The sequence below is a fragment of the Eulemur rufifrons genome, chromosome 26 (assembly GCF_041146395.1).
Source record: "Eulemur rufifrons isolate Redbay chromosome 26, OSU_ERuf_1, whole genome shotgun sequence".
Lineage (NCBI taxonomy): Eukaryota > Metazoa > Chordata > Mammalia > Primates > Lemuridae > Eulemur > Eulemur rufifrons.
The window spans coordinates 2,987,159-3,015,090 of NC_091008.1; the positions used below are offsets into that span (position 1 = coordinate 2,987,159).

Consider the following 27,932-nt stretch of genomic DNA (forward strand, 5'->3'; position numbering starts at 1 on the left):
AAAGTTAATTTTTATCCTACAGGGCACAAGTTCAAAGTGGAAAAAGTAGATCTCAGGCCGGGCGCGGTGGCTCACGCCTGTAATCCCAGCACTCTGGGAGGCCGAGGCGGGTGGACCGCTCAAGGTCAGGAGTTCGAGACCAGCTTGAGCAAGAGCGAGACCCCGTCTCTACTAAAAATAGAAAGAAATTATCTGGCCAACTAAAATATATATAGAAAAAATTAGCCGGGCATGGTGGCACACGCCTGTAGTCCCAGCTACTCGGGAGGCTGAAGCAGGAGGATCGCTTGAGCCCAGGAGTTTGAGGTTGCTGTGAGCGAGGCTGATGCCACGGCACTCTAGCCTGGGCAACAGAGCGAGATTCTGTCTCAAGAAAAAAATAAATAAATAAAAATAAAGTAGATCTCAGCTATACATTATTATTACTGAAATGAAAACAGCATATAATATAGATGTCTACACAGATTCATGGCATCTCTTAGTTATAAAAAGAAGCGGAATAAGAGGCAGTTATCTAAGTAATTTAACCAAATAAAAGTATAATTTTGCAAACCAGTAGGGAGCATGGAAGTGTAAAATGAATGTTAGTTGCCAATGTTATTTTAAATATCATATATTTACTATTAATATCACCAGCAAATTAAAAAGCTCTACTTCCACCCATTAGCCCAAAAAAGGGATCTTTTAAATTACTATTTTACTCAAAAAGGAGTCGGGAATAAAATGGTAAAGTATGAAATGAATTGTACCAGTGCCAACATCATCAATCTCATGAGCATAATGTTCAGTATCACGCAGACATGTGACTAATAAAGACCAACTTCAGATATTTATAAAATAGTACTGTTATGAACAAAATACTGTTCCAATAATTTTGGTTGTACCATTTGATATATTATACAGAAGTTCTTCGAATGTGCTATTTCCTCAAACATTAATTTATGTCAAACTTGCAGACATACATTAAAAACAAAATAAAACAAACAAAAAAACAAAACCATTCTGTTTTGCACTTGTAATTGCATTTTATCTTTGAAATAAACTTCTAAAAATGGCAATTTAATACCACAATCTCTTTTTCCGAGTATATCTGGGAGGCCGAGAGAGAGCAAAAGCCATTCTAAGTTATACAAGGCTACTATATCTCAAGTTTTTGCCTTTCTGATGACTCAGACACAATCAGTTAATTTTCACTGAATTCTGTAGTCGAAAACAATTCACTAATAAAACTTTTGGTGGTTTGAGCACAAGCTAGATTGCTATTTACCTCCGTACCTTCGTGCTAGTTATAATTTACATATTTCTGTTAGATTTGTTCACTGGAATTCTGTAAGAAAAATTGGTCCCTTCTCCCCTACTTATTTATTTTTTCATTTCTTCAATTGTTTACTTTTATTAGTAAAAGCTCATGGATATTTATTTTATTCTATGAGTTATAATTCATTACTTTCATTAATATTTTGTTGCTCACATTTCTCTGTATTGGGTCTTGGGAGTTCCTTCAGGTTGACATGAGCCATCATTTTCTGATACTTTCTTATGTGAGTCAGCCATTCTCCCAAGAAGTTCTATTTCCTTCTATTTGGAAATGATAGTTAGAAGCCAAGATCTGGGCTAGGTGTGCTCATAGCTACTGATGTATCACTGTTTCCAGGCTCTCTCAGTGAAAGAAGGCAGGAAATGTAGGTATGGAAACACACAACACACGTCTCTGTATTTTTCTTTGTATCTATCCATGTACATATTAAAAACAACAGTTCATGTTGGCACCTTCATGGACGTTTAAATCCTTTGAGTATTAAGTATATTTCCTTTTTTCTTTCCCCCCATAGAAAAGGGGGGGAAATCTGGTGATATAATAATTAATCTTACCATGGACATAGTGCTTTCAAAAACATTGTTTCATTTTAGTCCCTGTAGCTACTCTGTTTCATATATATATTTCCTATACATATATTTGTCATGTATATTTCATATACATATATATATAATTATCAACTCAGATTTACAAATACAAAAACTGAGACCAAGGATCAGACATTCAGAATTTGGTGGAGCTGAGGCTTGAATTAAGGATTTCCAACTGTAAATATCATACTCCTTATACTATACTAAAACAGAAAGATACATAACACTTTTATCTTTTGGCCTTTTATCTCTGCAATTTTATCTTAATTGCAGATTAATTAATGATGTTTATCTTACGTCATCCTGCCACCACTCCAAACTCACCATATACAAAGTGACGTATTTTTATTTCCCTTCTTACTTGCACTTGAAGTTTTCGTTTCTGTCAATGTCTACCATTTTTTAATATCACGCAGATGTATAACCTCAAAGTCATTTTTATTCACCCTTCTCTTTTTTGCTTATTCCTAGTTGAGTGCTAATATCCATCTTATTTTCTCCCCGCTGATTTTCCTGGGCAACCATCTTAATCCAAGCCCTGCTCATCTTTCTTGGATTCTTAACAGTCTCATGGGTGACCCGGCTGGCTCCACTTCCTCCCCGTAATCTTTCTCCATCAAGGAACCTTCTATAGCTTCTTAGTTTTTGCTTCATGAGTTTCAGCTACTTCTTTCTTATTCTGAAGGCCTTCTGACTTTATTTCCTACCCTCTACCCCTTCTACTCTGACCAGGCCAATCTGCTCACCAATTTCTATGTCAAACTTCTGAGATATTCTCTCCATCTAAGCCAACCTTAACTATCCTCCAAGGCCCAACGTGAAGTCCACAACCTCTAATAAAAAATAACAAGCTATTATACCTAATCTAGCACTGTTCTCTAGTTTTCCCAATGACGTTAACCTTAAGTACCTATCTAAAACAGAAGTTGCCAGGTGCAGTGGCTCACACCCATAATCCTAGCACTTAAATGGGAGGCCGAGGCAGGAGGATCGCTTGAGGCCAGGAGTTTGAGGTTGCTGTGAGCTATGGTGATGCCCCTGCACTCCAGCCCAGGCGACAGAGCAAGACCCGATCTCAAAAATAAAATAAAATAAAATAAAAAATAAAACAAAATGAAATAAATAGAAGTTACTTGTGATATTTTTTACTCAGTCAACAATCTTTACCACCCTCAATTTAAAATTTAGCTCACAGTAGTTATTAAATTAACATTTCTTTGATCTGAAGGACAGTAGTATCCTGAATTATATATATTAATAGTATATGTGTGTGTGTGTGTGTGTGTGTATACATATATACATGAACTTGGAAATAGGGAAGCTACTCAATGGAAAATGAAGTGTTCCAATACAAGAAAGAAGAGAAATAAAACAAGTACAATTTAAAAGACATTCTGGTTGACAAGTGGAAAAGGTGATTAAAGTTAAAAAGCATAATGATCTGAGTTTCCTGATTAAAAACCCAATTTTATAGAATCTTAAAGATCAGTGGAGTGACTAACTTGTTCCATGAGCTCTTGTACAACCTACTAAAGAACACACAACCCAGGAGGTCCCTGTGTGAAGGCCAATTACGGTGATTAAGGAGCCACACATCTTAATTATCAAGCTGCCATCAGTAGCCAAACATTTCTCATATTCTACAAATTCTTCTCGAATACTTCAGTGCTGTTGTCTAGTATGAAGGCTGAAAGTTCTGAAATATTGCCTCCAGTGTTAAAAGACTGAGCGTGAGTGCTTTACATGCTATACAAGGACCCTCATGTGATTCGATAGTGTTTGTAGTCCCAGAACTGGCATCTACCACTTTTGTTCTCTGTCGCCTGCCTTGTCCCCAGTAATGGTAACATGTGCTTTCACAGATGGCTTTTTTTTCTCTCCCACCCACACCCTGGCTTTGATATGTGTCCCTCAGAGCCCACACGGAAGCCCCACATTTTGCAGGTGACCACCCTGAACAAAAGGTCCTCATTTCCTAAGTGACCTCTAGCCTCAAAGGAATTATTGTTTCCAGGTAACCTGTTCCACTTACATTTTATTGGTCGCAGTCATTTTAGGATGTGACATGGTTTAATTAAGCATTCTGGCCCAGTTTGAGGTAGGAGCCATAAATAAGGAAGTTTGTACGACTACCCCAGGAGAACTCAGGAGATTCTTATTTTCACAGAGCTGTTCAGTTGACTGGTTTGTAAATGGCTGGGGTCTCGTTAAATGTTTACTGTGGGCACTTGTTCATCACAGCACCCTGCAACGCAATGGCATTTACCATAGTGCCACCAGGTCTTTGCAAAATGATGATCAAAACCATGATGATATTTCTGTGGGTTTCTAAGTCCCGATATTATCAGTGTATGGAGCATCAAATCCAAAAGCAGAGAACCACAATAAACTTCTTCCTTCAAAATGATCTCAAATCAGTAGCAAACAGCAACCGCACAGCTTCATCTAATTACTTCATTTTCTATATATCCTGCCTTCATAACGTCCAGAAAATTTTAAGCACCACAACAGGAACTAATTCCTTCCACTACTGCATCTGCCAGGTAAGACCGATTTACGAAAACTTGCATCACATATACAAAAATAGACAATCTCAAATCCAACTTAATGGCTCAAATAACAGGTTATTCTTGTTATTTGTGAAAGTTCCTATAACCCCAGGGGGTCTGTGAGCTCCTCAGATAAAGGCACTGTGTCTGGGACGTAGAGACGGCTCAAAAAAATTCATAGTAAAGGACGAAGGACATGGACAGTCCACCCAACTATCCCAATCATTTATAATAATGAAGGGAAGCAAAGACCTAATTAAAAATGGCATAGAGTAATATAAAAACACAATGAATTTTAACAGATCTCAGGGCTTTATCATTTTATAGATGTGAAAACTGAAGTGAGGTCTATGGTTTACCCAAGGTCATGGTTAATAGACAGAATTAACCACATGTCTCCTGAATTTGTTTTCACGAAGTTTTAGAAGTATATGGTAATTTTGTGTAAATATCACTTATTAAATTAGTAAACAGCTTTCTGGCATATTGCTTGTTTTTTATAATCTTAGATCGCAGACCCACTCCTAATCCTGCTGAAATGTCTTGAAAGGGTTATTAGCTACATTTGGTTTCAAAAGCAAAAGTCATATTTGGTCTTTATGTTAATAATGAAAGTAAAGTAAATTCTTAGAATTCATGTTTGTTATGTTAATATCTTTTTTTAAAAAAAATTAACCTGGAGATTTAATAACTCCCCTGAAAAATAGACATTTGGAAAAACCATCATTAATCACATACAAACATGCAAAGAAAGGTCATTGTCAGCCTTAACTTTTAGCCTTCTTTTTTTTTTTTTACAGACAAACTACAACCAAGTGAGTGAAAACTGCTAATTAATAGTTCCCTGTGCAAAAAATATAGAGAGAGAGCCAAGAAATATATATTAATGCCATTACTCAACTCTTAACCAAATAAACTGATTAGATTAATATGTTTATGATAATTGTTATACACCTGATATTTCTCTTCTTTAATACTACCTATATTGTGTTCTATTGGGGTGTTCCCCATGACATAAGCAACATCATAATGATGTATAATAAAAGGACATCTCTAGAAAAAAGCTAAGTTTGATATAATGAAGCTCTAATAGGGGAGAAAAGAGGTTTTCCCTGGCAGATCCTCTAATGAGATGAGAGAATATGGAAAGAGTAATTCCAACTGTACATGCTAAAAGAACATTCCAGAATTCTGTACAACTGTAGTAGCCAGCAAGTGAGAGAGCAGCTCATGATATTCACGCAAAAAGCAAAAAATAAAAAGCAAAAGTCAAAAACAAAACCCATGACCAACCACACAAAAGATCCCGGCACTGTAAGGAGTGGATGATTTAGGAATATTACAAGAGAATATCTGAAGAATGAGGGGAGATAGTTCATCTGGAGCTTGCTCATTCCTTCTTCCTCACTACATTCATGTCATTTTATGTAATTCTGAGAAAGATCTACCAAAAGTTAAGTGCAAGAAACTAAAAGTGGTTGTTGACTTGTGTTAGGAGTTCTAGAAGCACCGACATCTCTAAAGGTGTGAGGCCTCTGAGGCTACTAAAGTTACCAATTAAATAAATCCCTACGACATTTACGTGAGTTCTTTCGAAACAACACAATCTGTGTAAGACATAACTTTTAAATCACAATTAAGTGGTCTTGTTTCAAAAACTTAGCTCAGATATCTCCACCTCTTTGAGCTTAGTTATGTAAAACTCAGAAACACACAAAGCTCATTTCCTGAAGATTATTCCATGAGGGCAAAGACAGTCAAACTGCAGATTATGAAGTCTTACAACTTATTTCTTAAACGTTTGTTTCTTCCTCTCCGTGCTCAGAATTAATTGGTTATTATATAGACCAATTAGTCTTATGAATTTTCAGAAGGTTGCCAGGGTGTCTCCCATCGACACATGGAAAATTTTTCTCATTGGCAATTTAGAGTCATAGGGATTGTTAGAAGTAAACGTGTTATTGTTCCAAATTTCAAGATGGTGGAGAGTAGGGGTTAATGAGGTAATGAAAATATTTATCCTAGTTGTTTCCAATGCTGGCTGGAATCACCAGGTGAGCTTTAAAAACAGATACAGCATGGTTTCCTCTCCCTCCCGGTCTACCCCAGAATTCCAACTTATGAGGGATGGAGCCAGAGGATTCTGATGAGACTTTCCACAATTTTAAAATCACAATTCACCTTTGGAAGAAAAAGATCACACTCAAATAGCTGATGATTCCACTAGCAATTTCTGCAGAACTCCAGAATTTCGGAAGGACCTACTTTGTACTATTCTCTAGTTTAATACACAGTGTCCCTGTCACTGAGAATAAAAGTAAATACTCTTTGTGAGGAAGACATTATTTTGAGAAATACAAATTAAAAAAGCCAGCATAATGGAAAAATATAAACACAAAAAGATCATTAAATACGGTGTGAGTAGAATTCTTAACTTCCTTGTATTTTCACTGACTCCTACAATACTTCTACAAAATATATCCAGTATTCTTCATGAGGTCAAAACGTGCTATAAATGTCATTATTTTTGACCAATTGATACATAAGATGACAAACAAAATCAAAAGGTTGGTAATAAAACTCATCAATGAATTAATTCTGATTTTTTTAAAGATTAAAACATTCATATGAACACAGACTAATATAACAAAAAAGGAAAAAAAATCATTGAGTTGTATATAAGATTTTAGAATCCAAAAACAAACTCCCTCATGGTAGCTTTTTTACATTAAGATCTTCTTTTTCTTTCAATAGTCTTCTTAAAAACTCATCTCAAGCCACATCATTGGAACTATTTTTGCCCCAACTGCACAAATTTGACAGCAGTCAAATAGTACAAGTCACTTATCTGAATACAATTATTCTAGCCAAGAAAGTGTATGTGAATTGAGCTAAGAAAAGGAAATGAAGAAGAAAATGGTTTTTTTAAAAAAATCACGATTCTATGGAAGCCACCACATTTAAATAGATATGCCTGAACATTTTAATTTAGACTCAGAGGGGAAAAGTAAATCACCAATAGTTTTAAATTTTCACTTACAAGTGGACATTAGGATCTAAGAAGAGCATCTGTCCGGATAAAGATCAAGACATCACCCATCTACCTACATCAGTGGGGTTTCTGGAATTACTGGCCCGGTGATGAAGAGATTCCAGGAAGTGACATAAAGACAATTCCATGTAGTTCCTAAAAATGTTGATTGGAATTTTCCAAGTTTGGAAAGTTCTAGAAGGTAATATGTTATACAGGGCCATGCTGTTCTATCTGTTGTGGTTTGTATTTTTAATCTCAGTGGATTTGGTTTGGTGCCCAGAAGTCTTGGTGCATGCACGGTTCTTGACAAAGTGCTGCTGCCTCCAGAGCTGGGCTTCCCTTTGGAATCGGGCTGCTGAGCACCCAGGCAGAAGGCATGAGGGTGGGAGAGATGACTGGGCTGTCCCCTCTCCTCCCACACCGCAGGGTTCACCCACAGACCACCAGGGAAAGCAGGCACAGCTTGCCACGATCTTTCATGTTCATTTACAACTCTTTCTTATAACACAATTCAAAAGTTATGGAATACGACCCTCTTTCAACTTGAAAATAAAACACTCTTCTATTAAAAAAAATTAATATAACTTTGAAAAGTCTTCATCTCTCCAAGTGCCCTTACAACTTGGTGACAAGTTCATTCTATATACTCAGTAAGTATTCTTGTTGCCATCGATAAGATAACCAAATGATCAAGAAGAATATGGCGGGGAGAGTCTCTCGAAAGTTATCCTAGAAATGGTAAGACTTGTTCTGTCCAAGATAATAACTATATATATTTTTAGAAGCAAACACCCGATCAGAACATTTTTCTGTGAAATTCAATGAAACGGACTTGAAAGTTTGCTTTTGTTTTCTACTTAATCCCATGCAAAATCAACTTTCAGTGTCATAAAAATAAATAGGTAAATATATCTCCAAGTCCCAATAAAATCGTAACAAAGAATTATATCATAATCTATAATTGTCAACAATTCACATCGATTTAAGAACTGTTGATTTCTAACAGTTGATTTTCCAAAAAATGAAATATTTTGGTGAAAGTGCAATAGAATCACAACTTCAAATTTATGTAGTTTCCCCCAAACACATCATTTAACTTATTCTCACAGTCTTCAAATGTATTTCAGATGTAGGAAAATATTTGGGAGATGAAGAAATTGAAGCTTTGGTGGATTCAATGATTTATTTATAATCTACATTCAGTGTAGGTACAAGACCAAGAAATCGTTTTACTTTTTTTCCACAATGATCTTTGGAACCAGACAGACCGGGGTTCAAACCCCAACTGTTCCAGGTACTAGTTGTGTTATGATAAAGCAAATTCCATAACTTTCTGGGTCTCAATTTACTTATTTGTGAAGTCTAGAGAATAATACCTAACGTAAAGGACTGTTACTAGGGTTAAATGGTACAATGCGTATGTCGGATATAAGGCTATATGGGTATTCAATAAATGATTATAAAAATGTTTTCAGGAAATATGAACTCTGGCATTTTAATAGTATAAAGTAAAGTAATAGGAAGAATTTCTGACGCATGAGGATGCTAAGAATTAGTCACACAAATTGTAGATATTATGATGAATTGGAAACTGATTTGCCCATGCTCAGAAATGGGAAACGTATCAATTTATTTGAAAATTCATGGTGAGCATAAGTTTAAATGAGAAAGATCATTTGAATATATGCTTTACTTTCAAGAAAGTAAAGCAATTGGGTTTTTTTTGTACTCATTCTCTGAAAATTATATATATTTTTTCAGGTTAAAAATGTGCAGTTGGGAACTAGTACATGGTTGTGGAAAAATATTATTCTTGAAATCACTTTCTAGAACTGTCTTTCAAGTTTATGAGAACTCTGGTAAGTCAACTAACTACTCATTCCTTTTGGCATCCTTCTCAAGTCTAAAATTCTCAAATTCTAATACAGAAACTAGAAACTACAAAAACATGATGTAATATAAGCTAATAATTAGAACAGTAATATTCTCTTATTCCAATAAAAAGCCAGATTGATGTACTCTTTTGAGTAAACACATGATAAACTAGTTTGTTTCAATTAATCTTAATCTTGGTCCACTGGCTTAAAGCTTAGTTTTATTCTAGCTCTAACCAGGATGACACAGATATAATAGACATTTGCTGTATACACTACTATATTTAAGTATTAGCTACCCAGAGTATAGTCCGAAGAAACCTGAACATACGCTAAGATAAATTCTGCTTATTATGAGGCTGAAACTAGATCCTTTAGTATACACTCATTTTATTAGAACCACACCACTGACAACTTGGTATAGAGGTTATAGTCAAGTGTGCAACATGTTTCAAATTTACAAATCGTTAAAATTGATTTTAAATGTTTTATGGAGCAAAAATAATAATACAAAGATTAACAGCAAGCTTACAAAAGAACATTAAAATGAAGACCAGATAGGAGGCTGTTTAACTGAATTATTTCAATACTCAATATCTTTACTTGGGTAATAATTCTTTCAAAACCAGTTAGTTAATTTTTTTCAAGCTCCAAAATTGGCTTTTATTGGCATTGGGGTGCGTCTCATCTGAATTTTTCAAATAAACAAGTTCATTGGCAAGAGGCTTTACAAATGGCTGGGAAAATGATTCACTCAATCATCCCTACAACTGATGAAAAATGGCATCAGCAAATAAAGGATGACAATTTTTAAATTAATTTCTGGAGATGGTGCTCCAGAATGCCACTAATAGGCCACCATCCTTCTTCATTTCTTCATGAGTTATCATTCTGCACACTGTAAGGAATAATAACGAGGTTCAATTTTTCTTCTCTCAAAAATAAAAAAATTGAAAACTGGGTCAGTGGGTATGTGCGTGTGGCGGAGGGGTGGGAGAGGAATTGTCTAGAAAAAAATCCGATAGAGCTCAAAAACACACCCACTCGTTAAGGAGACATTTGTTTTGCTGTGCAAATATCTATGTAATACCACATGCATCTGCAGTAGGAAAGGGAGGAGGAGTGACAGGTATGTATGAAAAAAGAAGAAAAGGAACAAGGACATGTGGTAGCTATGCCTTGATTTCCCCAATTTCCTCTGGTGCCAGCTCAGATGCGAGATTGCCTAGCTGTGAAGACCAGATCCTGCCATATATAACCAACCAATGATCTTGTCTACCGTGGTGGAGTCAAGCTAAAGCAATGCAGCATTCCAGCAACTGAGATTCTCAACAACTATTCGCACTTTTCCATTTCAACACTATAGTTTTTCAATTTGAACAAAGGATAGAAAAGGAAAAACAGTGAACCAGACACAGAAGCAAAGCAGAATGAGACCGAGTGATTTTCCAGGTGTATGCACGGTCCTCCAGCCAAGCAAAGTTGCTAGGCCACAACTGGCTACTGAACAAGGACTCCCATAATATACTATGTTTTAGAGAACAAAATACAAAAAAAAAAAAAAAAAAAGATATAATCACAGGAAATTGCTTTATGCAATAATGTTCCATTTAGAGGATTGGAAACAGAACCGCAGTAGCTGTCAAGAGGAAAGCCAACCTCCACAAAAATGGCCAATAATACATTTAATACCATAAACAAGAATTAATGCACCCTTCAAACAGGGCCTTTTAAAGGTCAGACAAGCAGCATTCAAGTTTGCCCCAGAAGGGAAATCATTATATACGGCTAATTTTATTTGTGCAGCCTAATAACAGTCATTTGATCTAACTCGTGGTAAAATGAGTAGTAAAACAGAAATGTGATGAAACCCTATGCATTAAGATCTCAAACTCAGTGTAGGTCCTCAAGTGTCTTTCCAAAAATGAGGCAAAGACAACATCCCCAAAATGGAAAGGTAAACATATCTATATTGGAAGAAGAAAAGAAAAAGAAAAAAGTCCATTGAACATACGGATCATTAAGCACACGGATTCCCAGAGCATCCCTAATTCCAGAGCTGTGTTTAACAACAGCTTGTGTACAAACCACTATTTTTATGCTCTGCTAATGTGATACGCCTTTTATCATTTTCTGAAGTTATTCAGTGACCTACTTTATTAATTAAGGCATTTACAGAGATTTTCCCTTATAGATGCAGACCGCTGGCTGAGTGAGTATTTTGGTTCCATCAAGTTGTGAGATTATTTCTATTTTAAAGGGGAAAAAAAAATATTTTTAAGAGAGGGAAAAAGAGAGACAACACTTCTACGGTTTCATGGAAAGGAAATCAATGTCTCATCCCTTTTTTCCACCTTCGTTGTTGTCCTTTCATTGCCATATTCAGAAAATAAAAGTACAGGGTTAAGGATAGAACACACACAAAAATAAATTCGAATTTTTAAAATGCAGAGAGACAGCCCACTGCGCCAGTATTCTGAGTGTAGTTTCAGAGAACAGTGTCACCCTTCAGGGTGGGGGAACAAGGGGGACAGAAAACTGCAGTTTATTCCTGACCAGAGACCTACATCGAATACAGTCGGTGACAAGGCGCAATGCTAAAGATCTAGTTAGTAGTAGCGACAGGGAACAAGAAGAGGAAAATACTTCAACCCTCCAACCATAAATCAACCCTTCCTTCTTCCGTGCCAAGCGCTCAGAGTAGCTTGGAGGAATAAAGCACCTGGCTCTGAGATTAAATACAGATAATTGAGGAGGAAAAAAAAAAAAAAAAACGGAGAAAAATGAAGGAGAGGCTTTTTTTTTTTTTTTTTTTTTTTTTTTTTTTTTTGCTTTGCTAAAGCAAAGGAAATTCACCCAGCTCAGACATCTCCCCCTGCAGCAAATTGAGGCACGAGCTCTAGGCTCAAACTCAGCTTGGAAATGGTGCAGGGGAAGGAGGGAGAGAGGGAGGATCAACTTGCCCGGTCTCAAGCTGATGGTGCTTGCACAGAGCTGGAGGGAAAGGGTTCAGGGGCTACCACTACTCCTCGTACCTTTCTTTTCCGTTCCATGCGCTCCCTGGGGATTTTCCGTTGTTTTTTTCGCTCCCTCTCCAGATTTTTTTCCTTCTCGTCCAGTTCAGCCTCGCGAACTTTTTTGATGGAGGCAGCAGCGTGAGCCATTTTGCAGGGGGGAAATCGGCGGCGGCCGCCGCAGAGGACGGTGAGTTTCCACTTCCCGGCAACCCAGGTGAATTTCAGAGCTCGGCGGAGATGCGATTTTCCCCAGCAGGGCGATGGCTGGCAGCCAGAACGCTCGCAAGATAATCCATGCCACCCCCACCCCCCAGAGCTAGGTCAGAATCTTGCTGCAGCCTCTGCAGCGCCCGTAATTCACTCCAGGGCCCCCGCCGAGCCCCCAGCGGCGCACACCTGCACCCACGCAGGCACAGGTGTGCACCCGCACCCGGGAGCGGCCCCAGGGAAGGCGGAGCGCTAGACTCCCAGCTCTTCGGCAGTTGGGCGGCCGCGAGCGCAGACAAGCATCCTTAGACACGCATCACCAATGGGGACGGTCTTGGGGGACTCCTCCAGACGGTCTGCGTCTTCTGCCTGGAGCCAGGAAGAGGCCACCTCGGTGACACCGCTCGGGGGTGGGTCGTTTATTGCTGCCTCCAGCCACACCTCGATGCGGGGCGAGAGGAAAATGGTGCAGTCTCGCTCAAGCGCTTTGCTGCCGCCGCTGCTGCTGTCGCCGTAGCTACGGCTGCTCCGCTGTGGCACATGACATGAATTCCTGCCTTTGGCATCCCTCAGCCCTTCCCCTCTCCAAGGTGCATTTAAAGGAACGAATCAATGCTGCGCTTTTTGGAGAAGACCGGCGCGGTCGGAGTTAGTTGTCATTGCCGCAGCCATCCAGGGGTGAGCAGGGCTGGGAAGGGCTGGGAGGAGCCGGGTCCTCTCTGTGCCATTTGCAGACCCACGTGAGGCTGCATTAGGGAGCTGCATTAGGCAGAGAGACTCGAAAGGAGCTGTCGTGAACATACAGCATAATCCGGGCTCAGCCAGGTCATCCTGGGGGAAAGAAGGTGGGGGTGGGGGGCTGATAGAGGGGGAGGGGACGGGGGTAGAGAAAGAGACTAACCCTAAAACCACTCTCCATTGCTCCAAGAGGGCACACAGGTGCTCACTATTAACTACCAAAGGTGTTTGTTCAATGCAAATCAACTTGAAAAGCCATGGGAGGAAGGAAAGCAGGATGGCTATTTCTGGACGTTCCTACATAGACACACCCCAAAAGGAGACACAATGAAAGAAGAGAGAGGCTACAACCTGTTAACGCAAGAAAGAAGATGCAATCCTCTCTAGCATTCCAATTGCATGTACTGCCAAACACTCCGAATTCTGCCACGATTTGATCAAGGGCCAAAGGGATGTCAAGGATGACACTTTTTAATTCTTAATTATTAATACTTACTCCTGGCTGGAGACAGAATCGTAACACTACGTCACTATGCATAGTGGATTATACACTCTCCCCGACACCCACAACTGTTGCATTTTAGGAGAAGGGTTTTGATGACCATAATCATTGAAAGTAAAACAATATAATCTCCTACATATATCCTATTGTTAGGTAAAAATATAATAACATTAAAAGTGTTCTCCTAGAAATGATACGTTTTTGTATCCTAACCCTTACGACAAACCTACTTAGTCGCATGAACAATGTACAGTCCCATTTCCCGTACTGCATGAAGATAGTAAGCGAATAACACTCTTCTAGGAGGGAAAACACTAATTTTCTATACTGTGGGAGGTCCCTACATGCTTTAGCTTCTATAAAACATAATTTGCAATTTTCCTTTTTCCCTGAACTGAGTTGAAAGCAGTACCATTACTAAAATATCCCACAAGCAAGCAAAATGCACTCCATGGTGGCGTAGAACACCTAGCACTTAATCTGGTTGAAAAGTAGTCAAAGAAGACGACAATCAGCATGGCACGGACCAGCGTCGCGACGGTTCTCAGGTCAGACAAATTACAGAAGGGAGAGAAAGGGAGAGGGGGAAGCAGTTTCTCTTACCCACACCCCGCCCCTCACTGACCTAGACAGCTGAGAATTCAGGTTGCAAAAAACCAAAGCAACAAATCAGCTTCAGTATTATCTAAGCCCTCCAAATCTCCTCCCCTTGGAAAATCTTTGACGTCTTTACGCAGAAATACACATAGCCCTTCAGGCTTTTGGGGAAGATAACGTGTGGATTGGAGGAGGAGGCCACTATCTCCTTGGCCAAGGGAGTCATTGCCTGCCACTTGATATAACGTACTTCAAATCTGTTTTCCTCTGAGGGACTTCAAGAGAATCTGCCGTTGTGGTGTCAGAGCAGGTATTAGGAACGAAGGTGGCTTAGGGAAAGAGCAAGACTGGAGCACAGGATGTGCCTAATGCCATCTGGGATTCCCTTTTCTTCTAAATGCTTAAAAAATGTTTTGCAACAAGCCGGTCTTCCTTGATTCGTGGCTGTCCTTTTAGCTTAACGACATGAATCCCGGTGAAATGCGGCTGAGATTCCTGCAATAGTTTTCCTGTTAGTGAGGGTGACACTTTGGGGCTGCTACGTCCCCTTTAGAGTCCGCTTAAACTATATCACAGTATCCTTCCCCCCTTCTAGATTTCTCATTAGGAAAGTGACAAATCGCAAGCACAGATAAAGAAGAAAGTGAGGAGTTCCTGGCGTCAAAGAACATTTATTTATTTCATTAGATTTTAATGAGCTCAGCGTAAACCTACTTGTAAAAGTGAACAGTATCAACTTAATTATTTTCTAACGGCAGGAAAATTACACATTTTTTAAACTTCAATTTAATAACTAAAAAAAAAATTCTTAGGCACAGTTAACAGAGTCTTAGTCTCTAAGACTCCCCCCACTTTCCTACAAACAAGTAGGAGAGATTTTCATCACTTTGTCTCATGAAGGAAAGGCCATGAATCCGATGTTAGTTTGTTAGATATCAGTCTGACCGACATCAATATGGCACAAACCACTGTGATTGTCAAATCTTTAAGAATAATGATTACACTGCTTTGCTTACATTTTCACATAATGATCTTTGGATGTGACAGAGAAGCAAAGTAACCGTGTTCTCACAGCTGAGGGCGCTGGGAGGCGAGTCACTTGTCCCAGACAGCTTTCCCCAGGGTGGCTTGCAAGGGAAGGAGGACCAAGGTTCAGGACTCTTAAATCAATCCAAGCCGGGAAAAGGAACCCATTCAAAAAAGCCCCCTTTGATGGCTCCACTATTCAAATCACAAAACAGGAAATCTCAGACAACGAGCATCGGTATTGTTTTAAATAAAATAAACTGATCACAAGTCCTTTTTTTAGTGTACAATTTTCATTTATCTTTTCCCCAATTAAGAGACAGATCCTCCCCTATGACAGTGATCAGCATGGCATCCTTTAGGAAAGCTAGGCAGATTAGACATTCTCACACTGGGATCTAACTTTGTCTCTCTACGACTCACTTATTCCATAGTGAGCTGCTGAGAAACTGATTTTTAAACATCATTCCTTCTTGCATACTTGTGTTGCTCGAACTATGATTTCTATTTGAATGGGGAAAAAAAAAATCATCGGTATCGGTTCTCTGAGCAGAGAGTGGAAAGATCACTCACCAGCTGATCCCGGCACAGACAGGGCACGAGGTTCCAGTCCCAGGGGCTCCCGGCCATTGAAATGATGCACGTGACAAAATGAAGGGGTCTTCCCGTCAAGCCTCCAGCAGAGAGATGATACCGGCTGGGTTTTGAACTTGGAACAAAAGCTGATCCCCTGCACACGGCATGCAGACCGTCAACGAGAGGAGCTTGTGTCTGCCTTCAAAGGCAAGGAACACGCTTCTCGTTTACATTTCAACTCCAGAGCCAGCGTGGACAGGCCGCCCTTCAGAGAGGACACGCTTCATCTTAAAGACAGGAGGCACGACATGGCCATTTGCTGTCCTCACCGTCCAGCTCTCCATTGATCAGATTCCAAAGCAAATCCTCCGCGGACGTCAGGCAAGTTCGATAACCCCCCAGGGAGCCACGTGCAACTGAATCCGCCCTCCCCCCGCCCTTGCCCTTGCCCCACCCCAGGGACGTGGCTATGCAAATGCACAGTGTCACTCTGCCACAAATGGAGTGTGCGTGGAGGGGGTGGTAAGTAGGGAGAAAGATGCTTATTGCAGACAGTGAAAACATCACCTAATCTGGAAAAGAGGGGGGGGGGGGAAAGAATGTGCTCCCTTGAACTATGAGCCAAGTTCAAGGTGTTAATCCGAACCTGAGACTTGGTGTGTTTTGCGTGGTCAGGGTGAGGGAAAAGCAAACTGAATGAACCACTCCATGGGTGTGTCGCTCTCCGTTTGTTTTACCCACAGCCGACCTCAAAAGCCAATGCGATAATGCAGCTTTGCTGACGCAGGGCTTGCTAATGATGCAATAGGTCCTGCTTTTCTTTTGATGAGCACGTTTCTGTCGAGAGAGGACTGGGGTAAAATTAGAACGCCCGGGTGGCACCTTCCTTGCCCTGAGGCAAGGAAGCGAGGACACCCCAGCTCCGAGTCCAGACGAGCAGTCTGGGGTGGGGACGCAGAAGCTGTGTCAACAGTGTCAACACTCCTAGGTTTGTGCCTCTAAAACAAGCTCCTCACACTGCTGCAGTTTCGCAGGAAATTTCTAGCAAGTAACAATGGGGAGCAGACAAGCAGTGCAAAGCTTCCGTCTGGAGGTCCCCTGTCCAGAAAGAAGACAAGGTCACACCAAGTGTAGGTCAGAAATAGTCACGGCTCTGTCACCACTGACCTCCCTCTATGGGGACTGAGGATGCCTGGGGGTTACAGGCAGCAGCCACGTGAGAAGGGAAATTTGCAAAAGCCACTGTTCCGAAGGAAAAGAGATTTCTACACACAGCCTGTCTCCCCCTGCGCCGTCCCGACCCCGTCCTCAGCCCCATTCTATGGCTTCTTAACCAAATTTATTTTCCATGCTCTCTTGGACAGGAAATAAAGAAGTAAGTTTATTCAGGAATCAGAAAAGCCCACCATGTCAAAATCATTCTTTAAATTTACTATACGGTAGCTCAGACTGAGAGCCTGAGGATTAATCTCAAAATTTGCCTTTTAAAATAGTCTTTGTTGGCCGGGCACAGTGGCTCTCGTCTGTGATCCTAGCACTCTGGGAGGCCGAGGCGGGAGGATCGCTCGAGGTCAGGAGTTCGACACCAGCCTGAGCAAGAGCGAGACCCCGTCTCTACTAAAAATAGAAAGAAATTAGCTGGATGACTAAAAACATATAGAAAAAATTAGCTGGGCATGGTGGCGCATGCCTGTAGTCCCAGCTACTCGGGAGGCTGAGGCGGGAGGATCACTTGAGGTCAAGAGTTCGAGACCAGCCTGAGCAAGAGCAAGACCCCCATCTCTACTAAAAATAGAAAGAAATGATTTGCACAGCTAAAAAATATATATATATATAAATTAGCCAGGCATGGTGGCACATGCCTGTAGTCCCAGCTACTCGGGAGGCTGAGGCAGGAGGATCGCTTGAGCCCAGGAGTTTGAGGTTGCTGTGAGCTAGGCTGACGCCACGGCACTCTAGTCCGGGCAACAGAGCGAGACTGTGTCTCAGAATAAATAAATAAATATAAATAGACACTTTCTCACTGTCTTCATCTCCTCACTGCACAGCCGCCCTCTGCATTGCCACCTGTGCATTAACTGCAGCTGTAGAAGCATCTGGAAGCACCGGGGTTCCAGGGGCAAACACGACCGAGCCCTTGCCCTCCTGGAGAGGAAAACTCAGCCATGTAAAGTATTATTTTTAGACTTTCTGGGACATCTCAGTCACTCCATACTACCCACAGTGACTTTACTAATATTCAGCTCTTGAATACAAAGCTGCTTCAAAATCTTCAGACGCTTGCTCTCAAATTTCAAACTACTTATAAAGATCATCAAATGTCTTCCCAAGGCTGCGCTCCTCTCATAAATGATGTTTTATTCTCTGACTCACGCATTTTTTTTCCAGAAAACATACTGATTTTGGATGAGAAAGCCCCATAGTCTATTAAAGGATTCAGACATTGAGGTTAACTTCTAACTTCAGCTGATGATTTACTGTTGTGTTTTAAAACACACATAACTTCCCCTTTTGGTTTGTAACAGCTTTTTATAAAAGCTCTGGGTGTATTTCTTAGCCTTTTTCCTTTGGTCAAATAAAAAGCGTTGAATTGTGGTTAAAATGTGAGAACTCAATCTCAAACCTATTAGTCGTGAAGATCACGGAGGATGTTTTTTGTGCTTAAATTTATGTCCTGCTTTCGTCCATAAAGAAATTTATATTTTTACTCAGGAATTATATGTTAATAGCTTTAGCATCTCAAGGGAAACAATTTTATTGGTAAGGGAGAGAGAAATTTGATCAGTACTTAAAACGTTTACATTTACATGACGTCAATTACAAATGTTATTTGAATACATAGTTTGATAGAACATGTTTTAATTATGACTACTTGCAAAGGAAAAAGACTGATTTTTCTTGATTTAAGCAAAACTACGTATAATGGTTATTCTTTATGTGTCTGGAAATTGAACACATGTGTATCTAAAATTTTCATGAAATAATTTGTATTTGCATATAAATTAGTAATGCTTAAAAGCCAGTAAACGTGGTTTAAAATGACGGAGCTATTATTCCATACTTTTTATGGACCGTGAATTATAACCCTCTAATGCAGGATTTCTGGCCAATAAATAATTAGCAAAATATTTCATTCTTTTTCCAAATTAACAATGGCAAACTGTAACCGTAGAGTATATCCAAATCTGCTGAAGAGCAGACACCAAATCAATGATAAATGTTTCAGGTCTGCAGTTTTCCAGTCCAGAGCCCTTATCATTAAAACACAAACAATAAACCCACTCGGCAATTCCAACAACCAGTTCTATGCCCGATAGAGTCTCCGCAGTGGATGCCTCAATAAATATAAAAGACTTATAAAACGTGTTTCAATAACACAACCGCTCAAAAATCAATCCCCCTGTGGCCGCATTGTTGGCACCAGCAAAGCACAGTGCTACCATCTGGTCATTTTTCACCTGGTAAAAATGACGGTTGTATCCACAGGTACCCAGTAGTTTTTATGCAGGTGTAAACATTGGGATTATTACTGCTTCTAGATAACACCACATTTAACTGTCTTCCCCCCGCCCCCAATACGGAAAGACCTCCCATGATCCATTTTCATTTCTTTACCAACAGATAGAAGACATTCTTGTTAACTGTTGTGTAATTAACCTACAAGTAAAATCTGTTGCTAGCATTCATCGTTTCTTACCTTAGGCACGACCGGCACTTCTCATTTTATACTCTCTCATGGAAACTCATATTCCCTAAACATGGAAACCAAAGTATAAAACTAAATCAGACCTTCATTGGAAAACCACATCTTCAGAAGTAAAGGAAGTTGGAAGTTTTTTCTTTTCTTTCCTCGGTGGCATGGTCTTTATATTACTTCTAAATCAGACCAACAACCCAAACTCTAAGCACTTCATGTACGGGAAGTGTTTCTAGGAGCCACGTCATTCGGACCAATGCTCTAGAAACAAACTAGAAATAATGGATAAAATATAAATAACTTTTAAAAAGCAATAAACAGCTAAAATGATGACAAGGAATTACCAAGCAAAACTGAAGGAAAACGGAATTACTGGAGATAGGCAAGCAGGGAAATTGCTTTGGTTTCCTGAGTGCATTTCCCTAGCAAATTTGAACTTTCATTTGGAAAACTTCATGGGCAGGAGGGCATAAATCAATGTCTGTGCCCAGTGCCCAGGGCAACACGAAGGACTCCCCCCAATCATCTGAGACCCCAAAAAGCTACTCTTAGGCTAAGAGTAGAGTCATAAATAACCAGCCCTCTGGCAGATTTACAACCTGGGTTTTACTGCCTTAACTTTCAACAAAACTTAAGCCTTGAACTTGGTTTCAGATGTTCCCCAAATCATTTGTGACCACAAAACCTGGCGGACTAAATATACGTGTTCTCTGAAGGAGCTACTTTCATCCTTAGGCTGAAATGATCTGCTTAAATAATTTTCCAAGTTCAGTGACCAGCACACAATCCAAGACTACCAGGCCTACAGCAGAAACAACAGAACAGAGAAACAAATTCGCAAAGACTTCAAATGCTGGGACTATGAACAGGGCACTGTGATGCAAAAGAGACAGGGTCAAAGAAAGAGTTCTTGTTCCCCAAAGTAGTGTCATTCCATTGGGAAGTTGAGCAATCTGAACGCTTTAAAGAGCACAGCCTTATATCATGTTGTTTTTCTCTACCTCTCCACCAAGCTATACCCCTTTGGATAAGAACAGACGAGAATAATGTCAGACAAATGATCAACATAAGCATCAAATGAATGGTAGAAACAGTATCTACTGCAGGACTTCAGAAAGCTATATCGTTTTCTTTAAAAAGCTTTGGTAATGATGTCGTAAATCTTAAGAGAGACTTGCAACCTTAAACATCTGAGAATTCAAAAATGGCACCAAAACAGAATAGATAAATACGATGTAATTGACCGAATACAAAAGAATATTTTTTCACACATTAAAAGTTTTATAATAAAAACCAAACTTGCTGGAAATGAATATAAAAACATAAAAGACAAGAAAAGTAGACTTATAAGACAGAAATACAATGGATGGACTGAGAATAAGAAAGAATCACCCCCCCCCCCAAAATAGCGTACGTGGTAGGAGATTGCTGATCATGTTGAATGGTCAACACCATTGTTAGGCTCACACTTCTTAAGACTAGTTGGTAATGGTGAAGTACAAGACACAACTTGTAACACTGTAGCATGAGCCTTGAAGTCAGCGAGCATGCGTGCCTGCGAAAGTATTTATTAACTGCAGTGGAAGTATAGCTATTTATAGTCATTTTGCTTAAATGGCTTCTGTATCAAAGATTTAGAACAGGCTTCAATCAGAAGAAAGGGAGGCCTCACAAAAGCTTTGTTTTCAACAGGAAAACAAAACAAAGAACAATCACCATTTGACTATTCAGTAGGCATAATTCCAAATGGAAGAAATGGAAGGTTCTGTAATAGGTTCTTTTACAAATAAACTTATTACCAAGGCAGAGTAATAAATAGGCAGGAGATGAGTTGCTTTTTAACTCTCATAATCGATCTTGAAAATCCAGTTTTAGGAAAGGGCAGAAACTGGCCCAGTTATAGGAATAAATATAGGAGTATATAGTCAACCAGCCTGTCAGTTTGGCACACCTACGAAATACTGAGAAGAAAATTTGTCAAAATAATTGTCTTTTTCATGCCTAAGATCGGAGATAAAATGCCACCTTCCCCAAAACAAAACAAAACAAAACAAAAACAAACTAACAATGCATACAACCAAACGGTAGAAATTGCAGTTGTAATTGAAGGCAAATTCCAGGAAGAACTTTTAGCGTTTGGGCATCATACTACTTATACATTTTCCCTGCAGCATCAGCATTAAGGATTTTTATAGAGGGAAAAAAATATTTACGACTTTACCCCAAAAGAGCTGACTTTGGATTTGGAAGAGTGTTTTTGGATAGATAAATCAGAGCAGCGAGTTTCGATCATCCTCCACACCTTGCAGGGCCTTCTGGGGAGGCAGCGTGGAGGCCCTTCTCTGATTACAGTAGCTCGGGCACAACTCACTTACCTACTGTAAACCTCTATTTTAAGAAAAGGATCTGCTGCTAAAAACAAATCTGAAAACCACTGAAATAAACTATATATTTTTTGCCATGTGCATTCACAGAAATAAATGGAGGTTGGTAGCCCTCTGCTGGGTGAAAAATATTAAATCCAGTTGCTCTAAAGTACTATTTTTTTACTATTTGAGGAATTAAATGTTTTCTTAAAGCTTAGAGAACTCCTTTCACACATTGACTGCCACACTAGAAAAAAAATTTTTTTTCTTGGAGCAATGGTGTTTTAGTATGGAAACAGAACAAAAACTTCGAAAACAAAACGATCCTAATTTGATGAAAAGTGTTATTCTTTATTGTTTTCTGTGCATGAGTTCTATGCAATCTGAAAAATATTTCACGTGACTCCCAAGGTAAAGAGATGTATAAGTTACATACGCTTCACGAGGCCCCGGGTTCAAAACCAGCGTGAGTTAAATACAACTCACATGGCCGTTAATGTGTTAAAGCTTGAGACATATATCTTTTTGTTTAGTGGATATTTTTCTGTTGTGCAGATGAGAGACAGAACATGTACTTTCTGTCAAAGCATTTCCTATAACAACATTAAGCTAGAAGAATCTCGTGGAAATTATAAATTAAAATACTATATAGTATTTTTCGGAGTAAAAATAGAAATTAAACAAAGCAAGTAACATTTGAGCATAAGCAAGATATTTATAGGTTCTCACTTGTCGAATTCCTACCTAGGATTTCTCTTAACCTCACTGTAGGTTAAATCAATATATTTATGACCAATTGTTTTTAAAAGGTCGTTTATACAGACTGCACACTAGTGTACACTAACTCAGATTACTCACACATTTGAGTAATACAGTCTGATGAGGCTTTTTGTTTAGAGTAAGAAAATTTCTAAACCTGATGGCAGAATTACCCTAGAACATACCAGTCCAATTTGGATGTACAAACAGTTTCTGCAGCATGGCAGGTCCTAGAGCAACACTCTCCAGCAATTGTTTCCAAGCAAAACTTCATGCTTATATCGGACCCAAAAGGAAAGTTATTTAATGTGTGTTTGACAGCAAAAGTAAGGCTTAAAACGAATGAGTCCTGAAATAGACTCTGATAATCTTGGATCAAGTTTTGGTTAATTATATTCCACATACTTAATCTTTTCAAAATCCCATCTTCCTGTTGTAGCACTTAAAACTCTCTCTTGCTTCCAACTTCCCTGCCACTTCCTAAAACCAATTGATAAATCAGGGCTTGCCTGGTCCCCGGTTTCCTCAACTTCCCCATCTTCACAGCAGGGGCCACTTGGTATTTGCTTCCAAATTCTGCTGAGGGATCAAGGAATTCTTTTCCAGCTCTACAAAATCCAGGACCCAGTCACTTCTGCATCTCAGCTCAGATAACTGGGTTTACGCTTTGATGTCAAATTTTAACTCCAACCTGGGTTGATAACACGCCCAGATTTTCAGATTTCTTCTGCTCATCAGGTTTGCCTGTGCCCAACTGCCCATCATGCTACTGAATATCCAAAAGTCCTCTTTGCCTGAATTCCTATGTCTAAGCTTTTGCCTGGCTGCTAGGACACCCCTGTCACGCACATTAGATCCTCTCAATGTGATTGGATTGTCACCTACTTCCTGGCACCATTTTCTAGGCTCACTCCAATCATTGCGTATACTGGGTTGAGCTACTTCCTATTTCTGCTGTTCATTGTCCATAACTAGATACTGTCCAGAGGGGTCCCAAGACACTACACTTATTACTAAAACTAGGTGCTTCACTGTGACCCATTATTTTTTATTCCACTAATCTTAAATCTCACTCACTTAATTTGCTTTTTTGTAATGATCCCGCTTTCTCTTTCAGTTTTTTTTTCCCAGTTGTAGATGTTTTTCACAATCCTTTTCTCTTTTTCAAAACAATTGCCTAGTTGTGTACAGCTCTCTTTGTGATAAAGTTCTCAAAACTTTTTTATAAAAGCAAAATAACTCCTTTCTTTTCCTCCTCATTTTCCAGCCCAGAAGTCCTACCATGTATCCATCAAAATCTAAAAGAAAAAGGAAAGAAAACAACAAACCAATGTCTGACTTCTGAACAAAGAACTGTATAGTACTTCACCTAAGGCACAGGAGCATTAAGTAGGAGTTATACTCTTACCTTACTCTGGGAAAGGGGAACAGGCTGGGTTAAAAATGTGGAAAAAGGCCGTTTAGCATTCAACCTGTTTCTAATACTTATCAAATATTAGATACGATTTGTGTCTAATAATTATCAAACCCCAGGTTTCTGAGGCCCTTGGTATTTAAAAAAATAAAATACTACCCAGGACAGGACTTTATTTTCAGAAGGAAGGAATGAGAGGCATGGAGAAGAAAGGGGACAGAAATTACTACTAATATTTTTTTTAACTTGCTAAAACCCAAATACCAGTATTTTGTTATACATCTAGGCTTAAACATCTCACTCTTGTTTTGTATTTAAGCAAACATTCAGATGTGTATACATATTCGATTTCCTGAAAAATGACTAATGGATATATTTAATATGTATAGTCTATCAACTTTATATAGCTGACTTTTAAAACACTGACAATAAAAGCTTAGGTCCCTAAATGTTGATGAAGCATTAAAGACACAAATAATACTCAGTAATGCATTTCCAGAGATTGTACAGGCTTCAAAAGTACTAAAGCAATATTTTAACTGGATTTTGACTACTGCTAGTCATTTAAAATAAATTCAGAATGATAAATACTGGAGTGACTTAGGACTACTTTGAAAAATGGGAATTAAAACATCACTCACGTTTTTGTCCTTTATTTCAAAATACATTTCCTACTTAAAAGAAATCTTCAGTCTTAGGTAATACTATTTTTAAGACAGATGATATTTTTGTACCGTGAAACTTATCAAATTCAGTCAATTCCTGGCCATATAAGCATTTATTTCTTAGCATTTCAAGCCCAGGCTTTTCTTATAAGAATATTATTCTCAAAAATTAGTCAAAGAGGGTGAAAAGTTTGAAGTCATCCTGCCATAAATCATATCATAGTATTTACACTCCGCATTAAGGCCGATTTCATTTTACGGTATAGATTACAGCAAATTAAGTAGCAAAGCTCTATTTGTGATTTAATCACATCAGCAGTAGACAAAACAAGATTGTATTCATGTGGGCTTGATGAAACAGATAATATTTTAAATCAAAGTATATTGATTTTTCTAAGGAGATGAAGTCATTAAGTAAATACGAGGAGAAAAAAAGCAATTCTGTAAAGAACACATGAAATTAAATACCATGTTGTATGAATTTTTTTTGTTATTCTGTTTCCTTCTGCTCACCTCCCCCCATGGCCCTGTGTCACACATTTCTATTGGCCCAAAGAGAGGAGAAAAATTAGATGGATAAAGGAAAAATAACTCGAGAGAGTGGAGAGGAACAGAAAATGAAGTCAGTTCCAGGGACAAAAGGTGAGAGGAATAAAGAGGAGGATATCTAGAAATTCAGTTCAGTCTAGTTATGTGGTTCAAGATATCAGGAAATACCTTACTGAATTACTAGTGAACTCCATGCTGCCAAATCTAATAGAGATGTGTCAGTCCCTATGTTATTTGACCTTTAATAGTACTTCCCAATGGGACATTCCTTCCCCTTCTGGAACTTTCTTTTCTTAGTTCTGGCACTCAAGACTCTCCTGTTCTTCCCCCTGTCTTTTTAGCCACAGCTCTGTCTTCTCAGGGGTTCCCTCCTTGTCCATCAGAACTTCCCCGGGTCTTCCTCTCTTCTCACCCTATACAGATTCCCCGGCAGTAGCATCTACCCCCATGGCTTTAAATCCCATATCTGTGCCAAATCCAAAGTTTCTATCTCTGGCTCTCACCTCTCTTCTGAACTGCCCACTGGACACATCCACTTGGATGTCTGACAGGTATTTCTGGATCTTTCCCCCCAAACTGGCTTTTTTCCCTAAGCTTTTCCATCTCCTTTCATTAGTACCCAGCCAAGAACCTGGGAGTCGTTCACATTCGATCTGTCCCTGAGCCCTGTAAGGTTTTCTACCAAGATGTATCTTCCATCCATACCTTCTCTTGACCCTGAGAGCCACCAGCCACCGTGGCCTCCAACCAGCTTCCTAAAAGCTCTCCCACTTCTGCTCTGTGTCTCTTCCATTCCTTTCAGTGCAAACGTGTCCAGTTACAAATTTGATTTTGCTTAGCAAATGCCTACACAATTCCCATGAATTCCCACTAAACTCAGTAACAATTCCAAAGCCTTCACGATCTAGCTTCCCTTTGCTCCTCTCTCCTGACCATACACCAGCGACGCCGGCCTTCTTTCAGCCCTTACATGCAACAAGCTCTTTCCCGCTGAAGGACTTGTACTTCCCTCTGCCTGGAATGTTGTCTTCATTTCCGCTGACTCATCCTTCAGATCTCAGCTTCAGTGTAACTTGGTCATAGTAGTTTCCCCCAATACTTTCCCAACTCAAGCCTAACTAGTCTTCCTTGTGAAGCTCTCTACCACCAGCCTGTGTTCACCATCTTTTCACAAGCTTATTTCCATCTGTGTCTCTTCTTTGGTGAGGTATCAGTGCAGATTATTCGCCCATGTTTAAATTAGATTGTTTTCTTATTGAATTTTAAGAGTTCTTTGTATATTTTGGATACAAGTCCTTTATCAGATATGTGTTTTGCAAAGATTTTTTTTTTTTCTCCCAGTCTGTGGCTTGTCTCATCCTTCTCTGAACAGTGTCTTTTGCAGAAGAGTTCTAAATTTTAATGAAGTCCGACATGGCAATTTTTGTTTTCATGGATTGTGCTTTTGGTGTTGGATCTAAAAATTCGTCATCAAGGTCACCTAGGTTTTCTGCTATGGTATCATCTAGAAGTTTTATAGTTTTATATTTACTCCTGATACATTTTAATTTGGGGGAAAAATGTAAACACCTACATCTAGATTCATTTTTTGTATATGGATATCCAGTTATTCCAGCACCATTTGTTGAAAAGACTATCCTTTCTCCACTGAATTCTCTTTGATCTTTCTAAAACATCAGTTTACTGTATTTGTGTGGGTCTATTCTGAACTCTCTGTTCTGTTTCATTGATCTGTGTGTCTATTCTTTCTCCACTACTGCATTTGTCTTAGTTATCATAGCTTTACATTATCTTTATATTGGGTAGTGCCAGTCCTCTGACTGTTATTTTTCTTCCATATTGTGTTGATTATTCTGGGTCTTTTGCTTTTCCACATAAACTTTAGAAACAGTTTGTCAAGATCCACAAGATAACTTGCTCAGATTTTGAGTGGGATTATATTGAGTCTGTAGATCAAATTGAGAAGAAGTGAAATCTTAAACTATAATCGAGTCTTCCTATCTATGAATGTGGAATATGTCTCAATTTATTTAGATCTTCTGTGGTTTCTTTCATTTTAGTCAAATGCTTTTTCTAAATCTAATTATATGATCATATGGTTTTTCTTCTTTAGCCTGTTGATGTGACAAATGACCTTAACTGACTTCTGAATGTTGAACCAGCCTTGTACACTCAGAATAAATCTCATCTGATCATGGTACACAAATCCTTATGTTGAGGACTTTTGCTTTCATCTATTGTCATGACAGATGTTGGTCTGTAGTTTTCCTTTTTTGTCATCTCTTTATCTGGTTTTGGAATTGGGGTAATACTGGCCTCCTAGACTAGGTTAGGAAGTGTCTCTCTTTTTCTGTTTTTTGGAAGAGATTGTAGAGAATTGGTATCATTTCTTCCTTAAATGTTTGATAGAATTCATCAGTGAAATCATTGGGGACTAGTGCTTTCTGTATTGGA

At 39.1% G+C, this 27,932-nt stretch overlaps 1 protein-coding gene across 48 annotated transcripts in view; it reads right to left on the minus strand.

Moving 5' to 3' along the window:
* The window catches only part of ANK2 (ankyrin 2), a 386,902-nt gene that overhangs the window by 188,882 nt on the left and 170,088 nt on the right, over positions 1 to 27,932 (minus strand). For 7 of the 48 annotated variants that reach the window (XM_069459112.1, XM_069459102.1, XM_069459113.1 and 4 more), the window contains exon 1: positions 12,401 to 12,812. The exons of the other annotated variants lie outside the window; for them this stretch is intronic. In XM_069459112.1, the coding sequence (XP_069315213.1) occupies positions 12,401 to 12,529 (129 nt within the window). In that variant the 5' untranslated portion in view covers positions 12,530 to 12,812. Of the gene's footprint in view, positions 1 to 12,400; positions 12,813 to 27,932 lie in introns of those variants that run through there. 48 annotated transcript variants of the gene reach the window in all.